The following is a 16,994-nucleotide window of genomic DNA, read 5'->3' as shown; positions in this document are numbered from 1 at the left end:
ATATTTACTTTTATTCAAAAATAAATTGTCTGATAAAATCTTTAGTTTTTGTTCTTGTTTGCTTTTCTTTGTGGCTGTCTCCTAGGTTCACCTAGTGCAGAGATATGCAATTAGCGGACCTCCAGCTGCAAAACTACAAGTCCCATCATGCCTCTGCCTCTGGGTGTCATGCTTGTGGCTGTGAGAGTCTTGCTATGCTCATGGGAATTGTAGTTCTGCAACAGCTGGAGGTCCACTAATTGCATATCCCTGTCCTAGTGCATTTGTAGTGAAAAGGGGTTTTCCCTTTATTAAATAAGCCCCTTTTGTCACTGAAAACACAAAATTACTTCCCAAACTGGTATTGAAAGAAGATGCCACACACACATATTGTTGTTGTTAAATGTTTTTAATAGTGCATATTCAAACATGTGCCTTTTTTTGGTAAACAATATATATATATATATTTTTTTTTTTCATTAAAACCGGGTTTGTGTTCAAAAAACAATATAAAATACCCAACTCTGGAACTTAAGAAGTTCAACAATTTTAAAAAACAAAGGTTGATGTAAAAGCCAAAATTTGAAGATGCACACAAAAAATTGGTAATGTCAACATGTGCTATCTCCCATCATGTGTGATCAATGGACATGTTTTGTGGGTGCAATCCCTTCCTCTCACCTACTAGAATGAGGAAGGGGTTGCAAACACAAAATGCGTATGTGACGGACTGGGGTTTATATGGTCACAAAACAGACACCCCAAAGCAAAGTACATATTCATTTTTTTTTATATATTTCTAAACATGTCCCTTCTATTCTATTAATAACCAGTAGATGGCAGAGAAGGTACACAAACAGAGTCTATATAAGGCCACACACCATGTGACTGGAAATTAAACTACTTCCAGCCATAAAGTCAGTGGTCATATCTCATGCTGTTTGTGTGATTCTTTGCAGGTATGTACTCTAAATCATTCCTAATCTGTATTAACCTGTGATAGAAAGATTCCTAAACACTTTGAGCAGATGCAGAAAAAGTCTCAGCAGATTTTATGCTATAGTTTTGCTGTAATTAGAAGTTTAGAACAGCAGGTATGAGAAACAAGTGAAAAGTGCATAAGAACATGAAAATACTGCATTAGTCAGAACAAATGTCTATGATAAACACTAAACCTTTCTAAATAGGTATATTTAAACCTGATTTATTGAAAATTGCATAGATTTATAGAAGCACATGTTTTCTGTTATTTAATATAGAAAAAAACCTATTGTATGTAAAGCTTATGTATTGCATCATACAGACATGCAATGTGCACCATCTAGTGGTTAAAAAAGAGTACTACCATGAAAATATTTGTATTAAAGCAATGCATTGCCAGTATGATTATTGCACACTTAAAGTGTACCAGAGAGATAAAAATAATTATCTATAACACTGAATAACAGGGATATATATGTTATTAAAATTTAGTAATGTTCATTGTTATAACTACGTTTTAAAATACTTTAGTTAAAATCGGTATTATATATATTGTTAATGGTTATAAACATGTGACTATAAAAATGTAAAAGATGTATTGTTATGTAAAAATTAAACTACTTCCAGCCATAAAGTCAGTGGTCATATCTCATGCTGTTTGTGTGATTCTTTGCAGTCCACGCCAAGCTGATCACCTTATCTCATCGCGTCTACAATCATCGGCTCTCTTAATTCACATTTTGAGGCCGGTAACACGTACATTGAGATCCCCTGATGGCACATAGCACATGTTGACACACCGTGTGCATCTTCAAAATTTTTCCTCTAAAATCGTACCAAAATTTTTATAATATTGTTCTGATTTTTGCAAGGAAATGAAGAACATGATCAATTTGTATTTTAGGGAAACGGGGCTTAGATTCTCCCCAAAACATTGATCATGTTCTTCATTTCCTGGTGCATGGTGTCCAACTGACTCTGCATGGTTTGGATCTGGTTGCGCATAGTATCGATCTGGCCATTCCAGGCCATGATCTGACCAATAAGTCTCTGGGCACTGTCTGTCGAAAATGGCTCCGTGGCTTGCCCTTCCACAGCCAGATCATCACCTAAAAATTGTGTAGATAAAAAATTGTGTTAAAATATGCAGCCATTAATTGTTCACCTTAAGCTGGGTTGTCAGACACTAAGTTTGTGGGGTGCACAGCTCAGCCACTTCCACCACCTCTTCTTCCTCCACCTCTTCTTCCTCCACCTCTTCGCTTGGGCTAACTGCCCAATCAGGCTGGGGAGGTGTGTCCTGGGATGTTGTGACTCATGTCTGAGTCTTTGTTCCCCTATGAGAATGAAACAAAAGGTATACTTTTAAGCACAGTGATATTTGAGTCCAGAAATAGGAATATGAAACATTGGTTTGAAGTGGTGTACAATTATTAGCTGTTTGTTACAAGATCCTAGTCGAAGACATAATTTAAATTCCCTTTTAACCAAACTGCAATACTTTACATCTTTTGGCCAAGTTTCAGAGACGGAGACACCCAAATCATCCCCTGGAGTCCCTGTGTGTGATTACCCGAAAAAATGTTCTATGATGTCCCACACTACACTAGTGCTTCCCAGTCCAGATGTTGAACCAACTGCTGTGTCCTCTCCTTACATTACACTGAATAAAGTTCTAAAACATTTGTAGCTGTAAAGACATCTACACAACGATATCCTAAACTGAGTGTGACAATACAATTTATCCTGAACAATAATAAAAAGATAATAAATAATAATATAACTAATATAACCTTGTACCAGCTAAATACAGAGAATGTATTCATGACAAACAAACGATTTTATACAACCCGCCATATGCAATATCTGAAAATTCACGCTATTTACTTACGTTTACCTATACGAACGATATGTACGAACGTTAACATATAAGCACACAACAAATACTTACTTTTTTTGAGCGCCTTTTTAATTCTTCTGTACTGATCTGGCTCCCGCAATTTGATATCGGACCATCGCTTCCTCAGTTGATCTTTGGCTCTTCGGACACCAAATTTCTTCTCCAAAGTGCTCACAACTGTAGACATTATTTTATCCTTCCGAATATTGGGTCTGGGATAGGGGCCATTTTTCCCATCATAGTCCTCCTTTCTCAATATATCCACCATCTCCACCATCTCTTCAAAAGCCATGTTTGTGACCTTAAATCTCTTTCTGGATCCAGATGCATGTGGTTCAGGGCTTTCTTCCACACTGCTGCTTGAAAATGCGTCCGCCATCTTTCTCTATTTACTCTCCCACAGCAAAACGAAGGGAAAAGGGGCCGGAAAATTTGGTCACAAGGAACGTCAGGGGCAGGCGACACGGGCGACTCAAGGGGGAGCTTGATGCATGCGCAGTGTATATAACGCTATTACGATACCGTACGTGTGTCCGAACGGAAGTAGCGAGGGGTCTGAACGACGGTAAGATTCTACATCACAATGGTTTTTACTGTTTTGAGTTTTAGGCCTACACTAGGACAAAATGATGAGACTTTGCATTGTCCATAGATGTTTTACATTCTTGTCTGCTGTGTGTGTGTGTGGGTTAAGTTGGTGGGTGAGTGTGGGTGGTGTGTGTGTGTGTGTGTGGGTTGAGTTGGTGGGTGGGGGTGTGTAGTGTGTGTGGGTGGGTGTGTGTGGGTTGGTTGGTGTGTGGGTGTGTGTGGTGTGTGTGGGTTGGGTTGGTGTGTGTAGTGTGTGTGGTGTGTGTGTGTGGGTGTGGTGTGTGTGCGTGTGTGTGTAGTGTGGGTGGTGTGTGTGTGTGTGGGTTGTGTGGGTGTGTGTAGTGTGTGTGGTGTGTGTGTGTGGGTTGGGTTGGTGTGTGGGTGTAGTGTGTGTGTGGGTGTGTGTAGTATGTGTGGTGTGTGTGGGTGGGTAGGTGTAGTGTGGGTTGGGTTGAGTTGGTGTGTTGGGTGTGTGTGTGTAGTATGTGTCTCACCTATATTATGAGAAAAATAATACTGTGTGTTTGGACTGACATTAGTGTTTTTGTTGTGTGTGTTGTCTTTCAGAATAATATGGCAAGATATAATCCTAACCCCTTTAAGGAGGAGGCATTTCTGACAAAGTTAATTGAACTTTATGAGACGCACAGAAACCTGTGGGAGGTAAAGCATCCTTTATATTCGAACCATGCTTCCCGGAAGGCAACACTGGGAACACTTTTGGAGTTTGTAACAACTCGACTCCCCCAGGCAGACATTATGTTTGTGGACTCCAAAATTGGGATCCTGCGTAACATGTATAGGCGGGAACACAACAAGATCGTGATGTCCCACACATCAGGAGCAGCAGATGTGATTTATGTACCTAAGCTGTGGTACTTCAACAAACTCTGTTCTCTGGATGACCAGGCGGAAGCCAGGCAGTCGCTTTCCACCCTTCCCTCCACCCCAGCTCAGGCGTCCCAGGAAGATCCAGGCCCTTCCATCCTGGATAAAGTTGATGCGCCCAGCTGGAGCCTAGTATGTTTTATTTTAGCAAATATTGATTGTCCTAATATTAATGATGTAAAGTTAAATCTTTGAATAGCTTCCAAATCTATGATTTCATCCAAAATTATATTACATATACATATAACTATACAGTAGTGGCCACAAATATGGATAAAATATTGGTGAATAGCTGGAAAAATGCTGGGGTCAAAATGATAGCCTTTTTGATTTCTGGAAAATCTATTTGCAAGTGAGAAAGGGAAAATTGTCTGTGATTGGTGAAGCAAAAATAATAAAATGTTTTTTTTTTGTTTTTTTACACAGGATGAGCTCACCCAGGAGGAGGCCGGGACCAGTGGTATAGAGGAGGAGGCCGGGACCAGTGGTATGGAGAAGGAGGCCGGGACCAGTGGTATGGTGGAGGAGGCCGGGACCAGTGGTATGGAGAAGGAGGCCGGGACCAGTGGTATGGAGGAGGAGGCCGGGACCAGTGGTATGGAGGAGGAGGCCGGGACCATTGGTATGGGGGAGGAGGCCAGGACCAGTGGTATGGAGGAGGAGGCCGGGACCAGTGGTTTGGAGGAGGAGGCCGGGACCAGTGGTGTGGAGGAGGAGGCCGGGACCAGTGGTATGGAGGAGGAGGCCGGGACCAGTGGTATGGAGGAGGAGGGGCGGGACAAGTGGTATGGAGGAGGAGGCCGGGACCAGTGGTATGGAGGAGGAGGCCGGGACCAGTGGTATGGAGGAGGAGGAGGCCGGGACCAGTGGTATGGAGGAGGAGGCCGGGACCAGTGGAATGGAGGAGGAGGCCGGGACCAGCCGCACGCAGGAGATGGCTGGGCCCAGCAGGAGCCTGACTGAAAGTCAAGTCTCTCCCCTCCACATAACCAGCAGAAGGCCCAGGAGGATGACACAAACGGGGGAGGAGTCATTGGCGCTAATCCGTCAGGCTAGCCAATTCCTCACCAAACCCACCAATGCAGAAGAGGCCTACGCAACATATTTAGCCAGCAAGTTGCTGGAGATGGAAAAGGGCCAACGCGACTTATGCAAGGCAATTGTTTTTTACACTATTCAGAGGGGCTTGAAGGGTGAACTGACACCAAACACCCAACTATATAATGCATACCCTACTGCTACTCCTCCTCCTCCCCCTCCTCCTACCACAAGTCCACCACCAGAGGCACAGCCTTTAGCGAAGCGTGGAGGGAAGGCTGCATGGAAGAGTCGGAAGTGACTGCCTGGCTTCAGTCTGGTCTGACAGAAGACACAGGCTGTTGTAGTACCACAGACTGGGGACATAGATGACATCTGCTGCTGTTCCTGGTCTGTGGGATTCCTGGACCAGGTTGTGCTCCCTATTTTATTGACTACGCAAGATCTCAATTTTGTTGGCCACTGACTTGATGTGTGCCCTGGGGGACAAAAGGCTTCACAAACTCCAAAAGTGTCTCCAGTGTTGCCTTCCTCTTTATTTTGTTTTACTCAGAATAAATGAACATTTAATTTTTCCCCAAATAATGTAATATGTGTTTTTATTCCAAAACCATAGTTTGTTTGTGAGTATGTCAAAAAGACTATGGGGGTTATTTACAAAAGGCACATTCATCTTGCAATACAAGTGCTAACTACAAGTGCAATTGAAATTGCCCTGCAAGGGCATTTGGAAGTGCAGTCGCTGTAAATCTGAGGGTAACATTTGAAATGAGGGGAAGCTCTGCTGATTTTACCATCCAATCATGTGTAAGCTAAAATGCTGTTTTGGGAATCTATCTATCTATCTATCTATCTATCTATCTATCTATCTATCTATCTATCTATCTATCGTTACATAGTAAGGTTGAAAAAAAAAGACACAAGTCCATCTAGTTCAACCCCCCCCCCCCAAAAAAAAATATATATAATAATAACAATAATAATATTATTTAAAAAAACAATAATAATAATATAAAAAAATAATAATAATACGAATAATAACAATAATAATATTATCCAAAATATATAATAATAATAATAATAATAATAATATAATTAAAAATAATTCTATCTATCCAATTGTAATATTAATCATAAGATGAGGATAAATAAGGAATAAAGACGTTTGGGATAACGCTTTGTGAATATAAGCAGCAAAGCAACTTCATTCTTCTAGCATTATGAAGAAGAAAAGAATGCGCTGCATTAAAAGATCACAGAGTTAGCAGCGTAAGGAATGTGCTAGCTTCAATATGAACGCCAGTTTTACCAGACCGAGCGCTTCCGTCCTGTACTTGCTTCTGAGCATGCGTCATTCTTAGTCCGCCGGACTAACACACTGATAAACCGATTGTCCGCTAGAAAGCCAAGGCCGGCGGACAAATTTTCTAAGTCCGTTGGACTTTTACGATGAAAAAGTCCGCTGGAGCCCCCACATGATCGAATTGTCCGGCGTACTGTGGTCCGGCGGACTTGGTCTGCTGGACAATTCGATCGTGTGTATGCGGCATTAGTGTCAACAATGGAGGCCTGTCCATAGGGGGCACCCGGGCGCCACCCCCCTCCCATGTAGTAAAAAAAAATACAAAAAAGTAAAAAAATATATATTTTTTTAAACATGTCCCTTTAAGAATTTTTTTTTTTTTTTTTTTAATTTCCGGGCGCAGTGCAATATAAGAAGCACCACATCTATGCAATCACAAGATTGCAGACGAGGAGCTTCATTTGGCTAAAAAAAGAGCGCTCTGGGGCGCAGCCGATCGCGCCACAGCTTCCGGCGTGATTGACTGGCCGAGCAAGTGCATAGACTTGCGCTTGAGTGAGCGGAGGGCGGTGCTTCCGCCGTCACTCAAGGAAGTGATGTTGGCACAGCACTGCTCTGTTCTGTCCAGCCTGAGAGGATCAGGTAAGGGGCTGCCGGATGGCAGCTTAGAAATTCTTAATCATTTATTCAGCCCAGCCGCCGGTACCCCCTCCACATCGACAGGGTTACTATGGTGGTCGCACTTGGCAGCATACCCCACCCCCTGCTAAACAAGATTTAAAGAAAAAGTGTTATTATCGGTGGCCGGCAGCATACACCCCCCCAAGAAGCTTTAAAAAAAAGGGGAGGTGTATGCTCCCGACCACCGATAATAACCCTTATTTTTAAAATCTTGTTTAGCGGGGGTTAATGCTGCTGACCACTGATTTTAACCCTTTTTTTAATCTTGTTTGGGGGGGCAGGTATGGGGGTTAATGCTGCCGACCACCGATAATAACCCTTTTTTTTTATCTTGTTTGGGGGGTATGCTGCCGACCACCGATAATAACTTATTATCGGTGTTTGGCAGCATAACCCCCCAAACAAGATTAAAAAAAAGGATTATTATCGGTGGTCGGCAGCATTAACCCCCATCCCTGCCCCCCCAAACAAGATTTACATATATGTGATTTGCATGTTGTAGATATGTGCGATTTGCATGTTGTAGATATGTGGTATTTACAGGTTGTAGATATGTGCAATTTGCATGTTGTAGATAAGTGCGATTTACAGGTTGTAGATATGTGCTATTTACAGGTTGTAGATATGTGCGATTTGCATGTTGTAGATATGTGTGATTTGCATGTTGTAAATATCTGCAATTTACAGGTTGTATATATGTGTGATTTACAGAATGCGATTTACAGAATGCAGATATGTGCTATTTACAGGTTGTAGATATGTGCGATTTACATGTTGTAGATATGTGCGGTTTACATGCTGTAGATATGTGCTATTTACAGGTTGTAGATATGTGCGATTTACATGTTGTAGATATGTGCAATTTACAGAATGCGATTTACAGAATGCAGATATGTGCTACTCACAGGTTGTAGATATGTGCGATTTGCAGGTTGTAGATATGTGCGATTTATTGGTTGTAGATATGTTCAATTTACAGGTTGTAGATATGTGCGATTTGCATGTTGTAGATATGTGCGATTTACAGGTTGTAGATATGTGCGATTTGCATGTTGTAGATATGTGCAATTTACCGGTTGTAGATATGTACGATTTACAGAATGCAGATGTGTGATTTACAGAATGCAGATATGTGCGATTTACATGTTGCAGAATGCAGATATGTGCAATTTACAGGTTGCAGATATGTGCGATTTACAGAATGCAGTTGTGTGATTTACAGAATGCGATTTACAGAATGCAGATATGTGCGATTTACAGAATGCAGTTGTGTGATTTACAGAATGCGATTTACAGAATGCAGATATGTGCGATTTACAGAATGCGATTTACAGAATGCAGATATGTGTGATTTACAGGTTGCAGAATGCAGTTATGTGTGATTTACATAATGCAGATATGTGTCATTTACATGTTGAAGAATGCAGATATGTGTCATTTACAGGTTACAGAACGCAGACATGTGTCATTTACAGGTTGCAGAATGCAAATATGTGCGATTTACAGGTTGAAGAATGCAGATATGTGCAATTTACAGGTTGCAGAAAAGGTGCCTGATGTGGTTATACACAAGATAGGCATGATTCATCTGCTTTAGTAGAGCCCTGTGTATAATGTGCAGCCTGGTATATGATGTTGATTTGATAAGGGGTGTGGCTTGTGAGAAGTGGGAGGGGCCAAATCTGAAGGGGCGGGGTCTTGTGCCCCCCATCCTAAAACTTCACCAGCCACCACTGAGTGTCAAAGTCATATATTGAAGAACTTGCATACTTTGACTGCATCCAGAGAATAGCCATTTGCAATTGGATGTTCATTCAAGTTAGCCAGTCCCTCTCTCTCAAGGCCTAGCAGCCAACAAGGTGCTTACTCAGGAACAAGTCTCTGCCACAGACGTTGTTGTAGAACGTACAAGATAAAGTCTCTGTCACAGACGTTGTTTTAGAACACGTAGGGAAACTAAACTTGAAGAACACTTGTGGGATATCTGGATCTTTCAGCCAGCTTGGCGATATCCACGAGACCAGATTCTCTTGGGTACTCCAGCTCCTCCAGGCTCTTACTAAGAAACCAATGCATATGTGGCCATCTTCTGAAGAGTCCTCCCCTGGATAGCGTGAAGTCACTGGGTCACTCCCAAACCGGACATGGCACCCAACCACCTCAGAATCCTCCTTTAGTTTCCTAGCCTTGGGCTAGCTAGCCCCGAGACAGCAAGATTGGGTGGATCCGCACCCCAGGCCATAGCCTTCCTGGGGGCTGGTCAGGAGGACCAGGACCATGAAGTCAGTACATCATTCGAACCACGTGATGTCCACATCTTAAATACCCTCTCCCAGAAAGCACAACAAGAGCGCCACTCCCACTGGGCGGGCTCAGAGAGAGAGAGAGAGAGAGAGAGAGAGTAACTTAAGCACCCAACCAGACCATAATTCCATACCTGCCAGAAAAGACAGTGCCCCCTGTGGCCAGGCTGAACATCTCATAGTCCAATCAGACTGATGCTAAAGTCCAAATTTAGACAAATGTACCCAAACCAAACTACAGTTTAGGCATAACTTTAACTTTGAAAAACGCATAGCGGGTGCTCTACAGGAGCCGCCACTACAATATATTTTGCCTTGTACACACAGTTGGACATTCCGACAACAAAATCCATCAAATTTTTTCCGACTGATTTTTTCCGAAACTGGTGTTGCATGCACACGGTCGGACAAACTTGTCAGAAAATCCGATCCTTCAGAACGTGTTGACGTTTGTTGCATATGATGGAACTACGTAGAGGCCAGTAGCCAATAGCTTTAGTCTCATCATTTGATCTGAGCATGTGCGGCACTTTGTCTGTCAAAATTCTCTACAAACGATTGGAAAAAGTCGGATCAGATTTTGTTGTCAGAAAATTTTAGATCATACTCTCAAATTTTTTTCTGTTGGAATTTCCGACAGAAAAAGTTTGATAGAGCCCCCACACAATTGGATTTTCCGACAACATAATCCGATCGGACCTTTTACGTCGGAATTTCCGGCCGTGTGTACAGGTCATTAGAAATGATATAAATGAGATTAGCATCAAAAGGGTTAATTCACTGAGAACACTACTAATTGCCTAACAAGACACACTCAATGAGATGAAATTAACCAATTGGAATGGGGTGTGCACTATTATCAATGAGAAAACCACAGTTACCCCAGAGATAGTTGCAGTTTACATATTTATTATTGTCTGTGCTGGTTCACACGTTCAATCAATGACGTTTCCGGCACACACAATTAAGCTGTGAACTGGTGCAGCGCATTCGTCTTAGAAATCACCTCATTGTCTGCTGGATTAAATGTGTCCTTGTAACAAATTGCTCTGTATGCAAACTTTCCTTTCACAGCCGACTCTCAGGATCTTTTTAGTTTTATAACATTTGTAGCCTGTGATTCATCAGAAGGTTATTCTTCATATCTCCTTCAGAATTCATATCAATATTTATCATTTATTATCAGAGAAACCTGACATATCCGTATACTGTACAGTACAGTCTGGTCTGAAGGACACACACAGATCCCACCCATTAAAGTGTCCTGTACACCTTTCCTGACAAAGTGGCCACTAAAGAGACACAAAATGTATTTTAACCTGTTTTTAAGATGAATAAATTCTGACCTTCCTGAAGAATTCTCTTGGAAGCATCTTATTAGTGAATGGAGGTCTCTGCTGACCACACGGCTTCCATTTTGGGGTCTTCTCCTTTTTATCACCTGACCTCTCTGTAGACATCTTACTGGCTGATACTTTGGTGCTGATTAGTACCAGTCTTGGCTATGAATGGAACAGATTTGTGGAGGTGACACCTAGAAATAAGAGTCTGTATAAATTGTGTCCCTAAACAGGGTAATATTCCTTTGTGACCCCCGAGATACCAATCAGATGAATGCCGGGTAGAAGGTTCTGATTGATCCTCATAGTTATGGGTTGTAAATGACAGAAATCCATCCAATTCTAATGCTTTCTAATTGGACAACCAATCAGCCAATTGTTATCCACAGAAGGGAACAAATCCTTATTGGTTCCATTCATCGCATTACAAATAAGTTTATTATTGTTTGTACTCCTTCCAGGTGATGTCATCTCGGGTCATCTTCTGATGTCATGGGGACCTTATACTCCAAATTCTTCTCCTCACAAGGTATGACTGCTGATCCTGACAATACTTTCCAATGTTTTCCTCCATCTCACATCTCCAGAGATTGGAATTAGATGATAGGACGTCATATGTCTCCATAATCCAGGGCCGGACTGGCCTACCGGAGATTTCCCGGTAGGCCCCCCCCCGCTCCTGCTCTCCTCCCTCACCACACTCTCCAGCCACCCCCCCACAGTGCTGTCCTCCCCCCACAGTGCTCTCTAGCCCCCCCACAGTGCTGTCCACCCCCCCACAGTGCTCTCTAGCCCCCCCACAGTGCTGTCCACCCCCCCACAGTGCTCTCCAGCCCCCCCCCACAGTGCTCCCCAGCCCCCCCACAGTACTCTCCAGCCCCCCAAGGTACTCTCCAGCCCCCCCCACAGTGCTCTTCAGCCCCCCACAGTGCTCTTCAGCCCCCCACAGTGCTCCCAGCCCCCTCACAGTGCTGTCCACCCCCCACAGTACTCTCCAGCCCCCCACAGTGCTCTCCAGCCCCCCCACAGTACTCTGCAGCCCCCCACATTACTCTCCAGCCCCCCACAGTGCTCTCCAGCCCCTCTCACAGTGCTGTCCACCCCCCAGAGTGCTGTCCACCCCCACAGTGCTGTCCACCCCCCCCCCCCACAGTGCTCTCCAGCTCCCACAGTGCTCTCCAGCCCCCCCCACAGTGCTGTCCACCCCCCACAGTACTCTCCAGCCCCCCACAGTGCTCTCCAGCCCCCACAGTGCTGTCCACCCCCACAGTGCTCTCCAGCCCCCACAGTGCTGTCCACCCCCCCCCCCCACAGTGCTCTCCAGCTCCCACAGTGCTCTCCAGCCCCCCCAGTGCTCTCCAACCCCCACAGTGCTCTCCAACCCCCACACTTCTCTCCAGCCTCCCACAGTGCTATCTAGCCCCCACAGTGGTCTCCACCTCCCCCACAGTGGTCTCCAGCCCCCCACAGTGGTCTCCAGCCCCCACAGTGCTCTCCACCCCCCCACAGTGGTCTCCAGCTCCCACAGTGCTCTCCAGCCCCCCATGCTCCCCACCCCTGTTCTTTCTGCACCCAGCACTCTCTGCCCCCGTGCTCTCCAACCCTATTCTTTTTGGCTCCCCCTCCAGTGCTCTCTCAAGCTTCCCCCCAGCACTCTCCGCTCCCCACCCCTGTACTTTCCACTCCCCCCTGCATTTTGACCCCACCCATGTGCTCTCCAACTCTGCCAGTCCTCTCTGCCCCCATAGCGCTCTCCAGTCCCCGTGCTTTCTACCCCGTTCTTTCTGGCCCCCACTAGTGCTCTCAAGCTCCCTCCATTTCTCTCCACTCCTCCCTATACACTGCATTATAGCTTTCGGCGTGAAAATCCTTTCTGAGCATGCGCGCAACTTTGTTTGACGAACAAGCCTACACACGAGCGGGCTGTTCGCTGAAACAAGGTTTCAGCGGACAGTTTTTCGGAAATTCCGAAAAACCTTGTCCGTCCAACTGTTCGCTGAAACTGTCCGCTGAAAGCCCACAAACGAGCGGACTGTCCGCCCAAACACTGTTCAGCGGACAAAGTTGGGCGAACAGTCCGCCCGTGTGTACGCGGCCTTACAAATGTGCTTTAAAATGTGTGGTTTTCCCTTTTATGTACATAAAATAATGACGTTATGCTGTTGCGCTGGTATAATAATGCTGTGGGGCTGGTATGAAATTTTTTTCAGGGCTGGATTTTATTCTCAGTCCGGCCCTGCCATAGTCTGGACATTTCCTGTAGACATCTGGTCAGTCCACCCATTAGAAGAGTTCAGGAGCTTTTCATCAATTCCACCATCACATTCCCATCTCTTCAGATTTTATTTATCATTGATGGAAATGATCTGAGATGGTCCAGTGATCCATAATGACTGGAGGACCCCAAATGTTATGGTGATTTGTGTAGTGGTCGGGGGAATCCTTTTTCTATAATCCTAAGGAGAAAACAGCCCCGTGTCACATGACACATACTGCTGGGAGATTTGGGGGTAATTGGAGTTCTTAATTCACACTGATTAAAGTAAATCTTAAAGGATTTATAGTTTTTTTTTTGTTTTACTATGAAACAATCAATAAACATGATGTTTAAAATGGTCATCCATACATCTACATTAGGAGGTCTGTATGTGAAAATATATGCTATGAGTTTGTATAATTTGCACAGCCGTCACTAATAATCACCATAATGTGTCTAATAGGTTTACTTCCTATGATCATCAGCTTCATCAAGTGGCCATGATACAGTATTTTCTTGAAATACCTCAACAGTAAGATATGACATTATGGCCACTAGATGGAGCTGATGATTATAGAAAATAAACATATTAGACACATTATGGGGATTATTCACTAAGGTGATTTTTTTGTATAAATAGACACCTAGGTGTTTGAACTAGACATATGCGTTTTGTTTCATTTTGAATCCAAATTCGAACAAATCTTTGTTATTCAGTAATCAAATGTATCTGAATTACAAAAATACAGTGGTAACAAATTAAAACAAATCGGAAATAATGAATCAAAATTGGGGCGAAGTTTGATTAGAAAACAAACTCAAATCAAATTTAAAATTCTAATATAATAGATTAGAATAGAATCTAAAACAATGGAATCCAAAATAACAGAATAGAAATGAATAGAATAAAATATAAGGAATATAACCACCTTCAGCAATTCAAATTTTCAAAATTTGTAATAAAAATAGTAAAAAAAAATAAAAAAAAGTGTGGGATCCCCTCAAAATCCATACCAGACCCTTATCCGAGCATGCAGCCTGGCAGATCAGGAAAGGAGGAGGTGACCGAGCGCCCCCCCCCAAATAATACTAGACCAGGTTACATGCCCTCAACATGGGAAGGAGGGTGCTTTGGGTCTCTTCCTGACAAACCCTGGGCTGTGGTTGTTGGGGTCTGTGGGTAAAGGGCTTATTGAATCCTGGCAGCCCCCTTTAACAAGGGGGCCCCTCAGATCCCACCCCCCATGTAAATGAGTATTGGGTACATTGTACCCTTACCCATTCACCAAAAATATGTCAAAAAGTTTTTGATAATTCCTTTATTAAAAAATAATAAATAAAAAAATGTAAATCCATCATCAATCACATCACCCCGACCCGAAAAAAAAAAGAAGCTCCACCCACCGTGAAAGCAAAACACTGAATGGATGGCTTGTTTGATATTTCTTATATAGGTAAGGGCGACATCACCTGGTGGCACCACCCCCTTGTGACATCACCAACTGGTGCATGCTGTGTCAGTGATGTCGCATAGGGACAGTGCCACCTGCCAATATCTATATACAGTACGCCTTCAGGGAGGGCAGAGAGATTTTTTCTTTTTTAGGTCAGCAGTGTGGTGGGCATGATTGACAATGGATTTACATTGGGGGACATTGTTTTTTTTATTTTTTAATAAAGGAATTGTCAAAAACTGTCTCTGTGTTTTTATTACTTTTTGACACTTTTCTGGCGAATGGGTAGGATAGTACCCCATACTCATTCACATGGGGGGTTGGGATCTGGGGGCCCCCTTGTTAAAGGGGGCTTCCATATTCCGACAAGCACCCTGCCTGCAGACCCCCACAACCACAGCACAGGGTTGTGGGGAAGAGACCCTTTCCCCCATCAACAGGCCCCACCGCCCCAAAGCACCCCCCCATATTGAAGGCTCGTGGCATGGTATGGTTTGGGGGGGGCACTTGATCATCTCCTCCCTTTCCTGACCTGCCAGGATGCATGCTCAGATAAGGGTCTGGTATAGATTTTGGTGGAGACCCCACACACAAAAATTTTGGCATGGGGTTCCCCTTAACCACTTCCCGACCGCCGCACGACGATGTACGTCGACAGAATGGCACGGGCAGGCATATGGGCGTACATGTACGTCCCTGCCTTCCCGCGGGTCGGGGGCCCGATCGGGCCCCCGCCCGGTGCCAGCGGCGGTCGGTATCCGTGCAGGAGCGATCGGTGATGAGGGGGCGGCCATTCATTCATGGCCACCCCCTCGCGATCGCTCCTGACGAATGGGAGTGAAGCATTGCATCACTTCCTCTCCTGTAATGTAAACACAGGAGAGGAAGTGATGTAATCTCTCCTCCGTGTCGGTATTTTTCGTTCCGGCACCGAGGAGAGAGCATCGGTGAGTTGCACCAACACTACACTACACAGTAGAACATGCCAGGCACACTCACACCCCCCCTTTACCCCCCGATCACCCCCCCAATTACCCCTGCCCCCCCAGTCACAGTGACACCAATGCATTTTTTTTTTTTTTTTGCATTGGTGTCATTTGTGACTGTAATAACTGTTAGGGCAGTTAGGGTTAGCCCCCTTTAGTTCTAATGTACCCCCTAACCCCCCCAATAAAGGTTTAACCCCGTGATCACCCCCCGTCGCCAGTGTCACTAAGGCTGGGTTCACATTGCAGCGGTTTATGAGAACGGATGTGATTCGCACCGCACTGCAGTGCAAATCACATCCGATCTCTGCGATTCGAGTTCAGCCATTCGCCGCACCCGCCGCACCCGCCGCAAACTTGCACGGGACCCTTTTTTTGGTCCGCAGCAGAATCGGATCACATGGGTGTTCACACCATGCGATCCGAGTTTGCAGATCGCACTGCAATATGCGAACTGATCTGGGGGTGTCATTAACATTTCACTGACACTCCCAGCAGTTCGCATAGGGCAGTGTGAACTGCCGCCGGGAGGCATGAGATGCGGGAACCCGCCGCGGATTCGTGGCGTTCCCGCATCACTCCAGTGTGAACCCAGCCTAATAAGCGATCATTTTTCTGATCGCTGTATTAGTGTCACAGGTGACGCTAGTTAGGCAGGTAGGTATTTAGGTTCGCCGCAGCTTTTTATAGCGCCAGGGACCCCCATATACTACCGCATAAAGCCCCCTGATTGCCCCCTAGTTAACCCTTTCACCAGTGATCACCATATAACTGTTACAGGTGACGCTGGTTGGTTAGTTATTTTTTTATAGTTTCAGGGCACCCGCCATTTATTACCTAGTCTCACTAGTGTACCCGTAAATTTAGGGGTGTCTACTTTCCAAAATGGGGTCATTTGGGGGGGTTTGTGCCATCTTGGCATTTTATGGCCTTCAAAACTGTAACGCCCTTAGAAAGCCTGAAGGCGGTGCTTGGTTCTCGGGGCCCCGTACGCGGCTAGGCTCCCAAAAAGTCCCACATATGTGGTATCCCCATACTCAGGAGAAGCAGCAGAATTTATTTTGGGGTGTCATTTCACATATGCCCATGGCATGCGTGAGCAATATATCATTTAGTGACAACTTTGTGTAAAAAAAAAAAAAAAAAAAAAAAGTTTGTAATTTTCCCGCAACTTGTGGCAAAATATAAAATATTCCATGGACTCAACATGCCTCTCAGCAAATAGCTTGGGGTGTCTACTTTCTAAAATGGGGTCATTTGTGGGGGTTTTGTGCCATCTTGGCATTTTATGGCCTT

General features: G+C 44.4%; 1 protein-coding gene across 4 annotated transcripts in view; it reads left to right on the top strand.

Annotated features, from left to right (window-relative positions):
* LOC143963511 (NACHT, LRR and PYD domains-containing protein 3-like) overlaps positions 1 to 16,994 on the top strand; it is an 824,666-nt gene that overhangs the window by 103,972 nt on the left and 703,700 nt on the right. For 3 of the 4 annotated variants that reach the window (XM_077473155.1, XM_077473162.1, XM_077473163.1), the window contains exon 2: positions 11,463 to 11,530. The exons of the other annotated variant lie outside the window; for it this stretch is intronic. In XM_077473155.1, coding sequence (XP_077329281.1) covers positions 11,494 to 11,530 — 37 coding nt within the window. In that variant the 5' untranslated portion in view covers positions 11,463 to 11,493. The remainder of the gene's footprint in view (positions 1 to 11,462; positions 11,531 to 16,994) is intronic. 4 annotated transcript variants of the gene reach the window in all.

The sequence above is a fragment of the Lithobates pipiens genome, unplaced genomic scaffold (genome assembly GCF_037356315.1).
Source record: "Lithobates pipiens isolate NorthernLeopardFrog02 unplaced genomic scaffold, aLitPip1_a1.2 Scaffold_8, whole genome shotgun sequence".
NCBI classification, from domain to species: domain Eukaryota; kingdom Metazoa; phylum Chordata; class Amphibia; order Anura; family Ranidae; genus Lithobates; species Lithobates pipiens.
The sequence above is the reverse complement of the archived record's forward strand: the minus strand, read 5'-3'. Positions and strand labels throughout refer to the sequence as shown.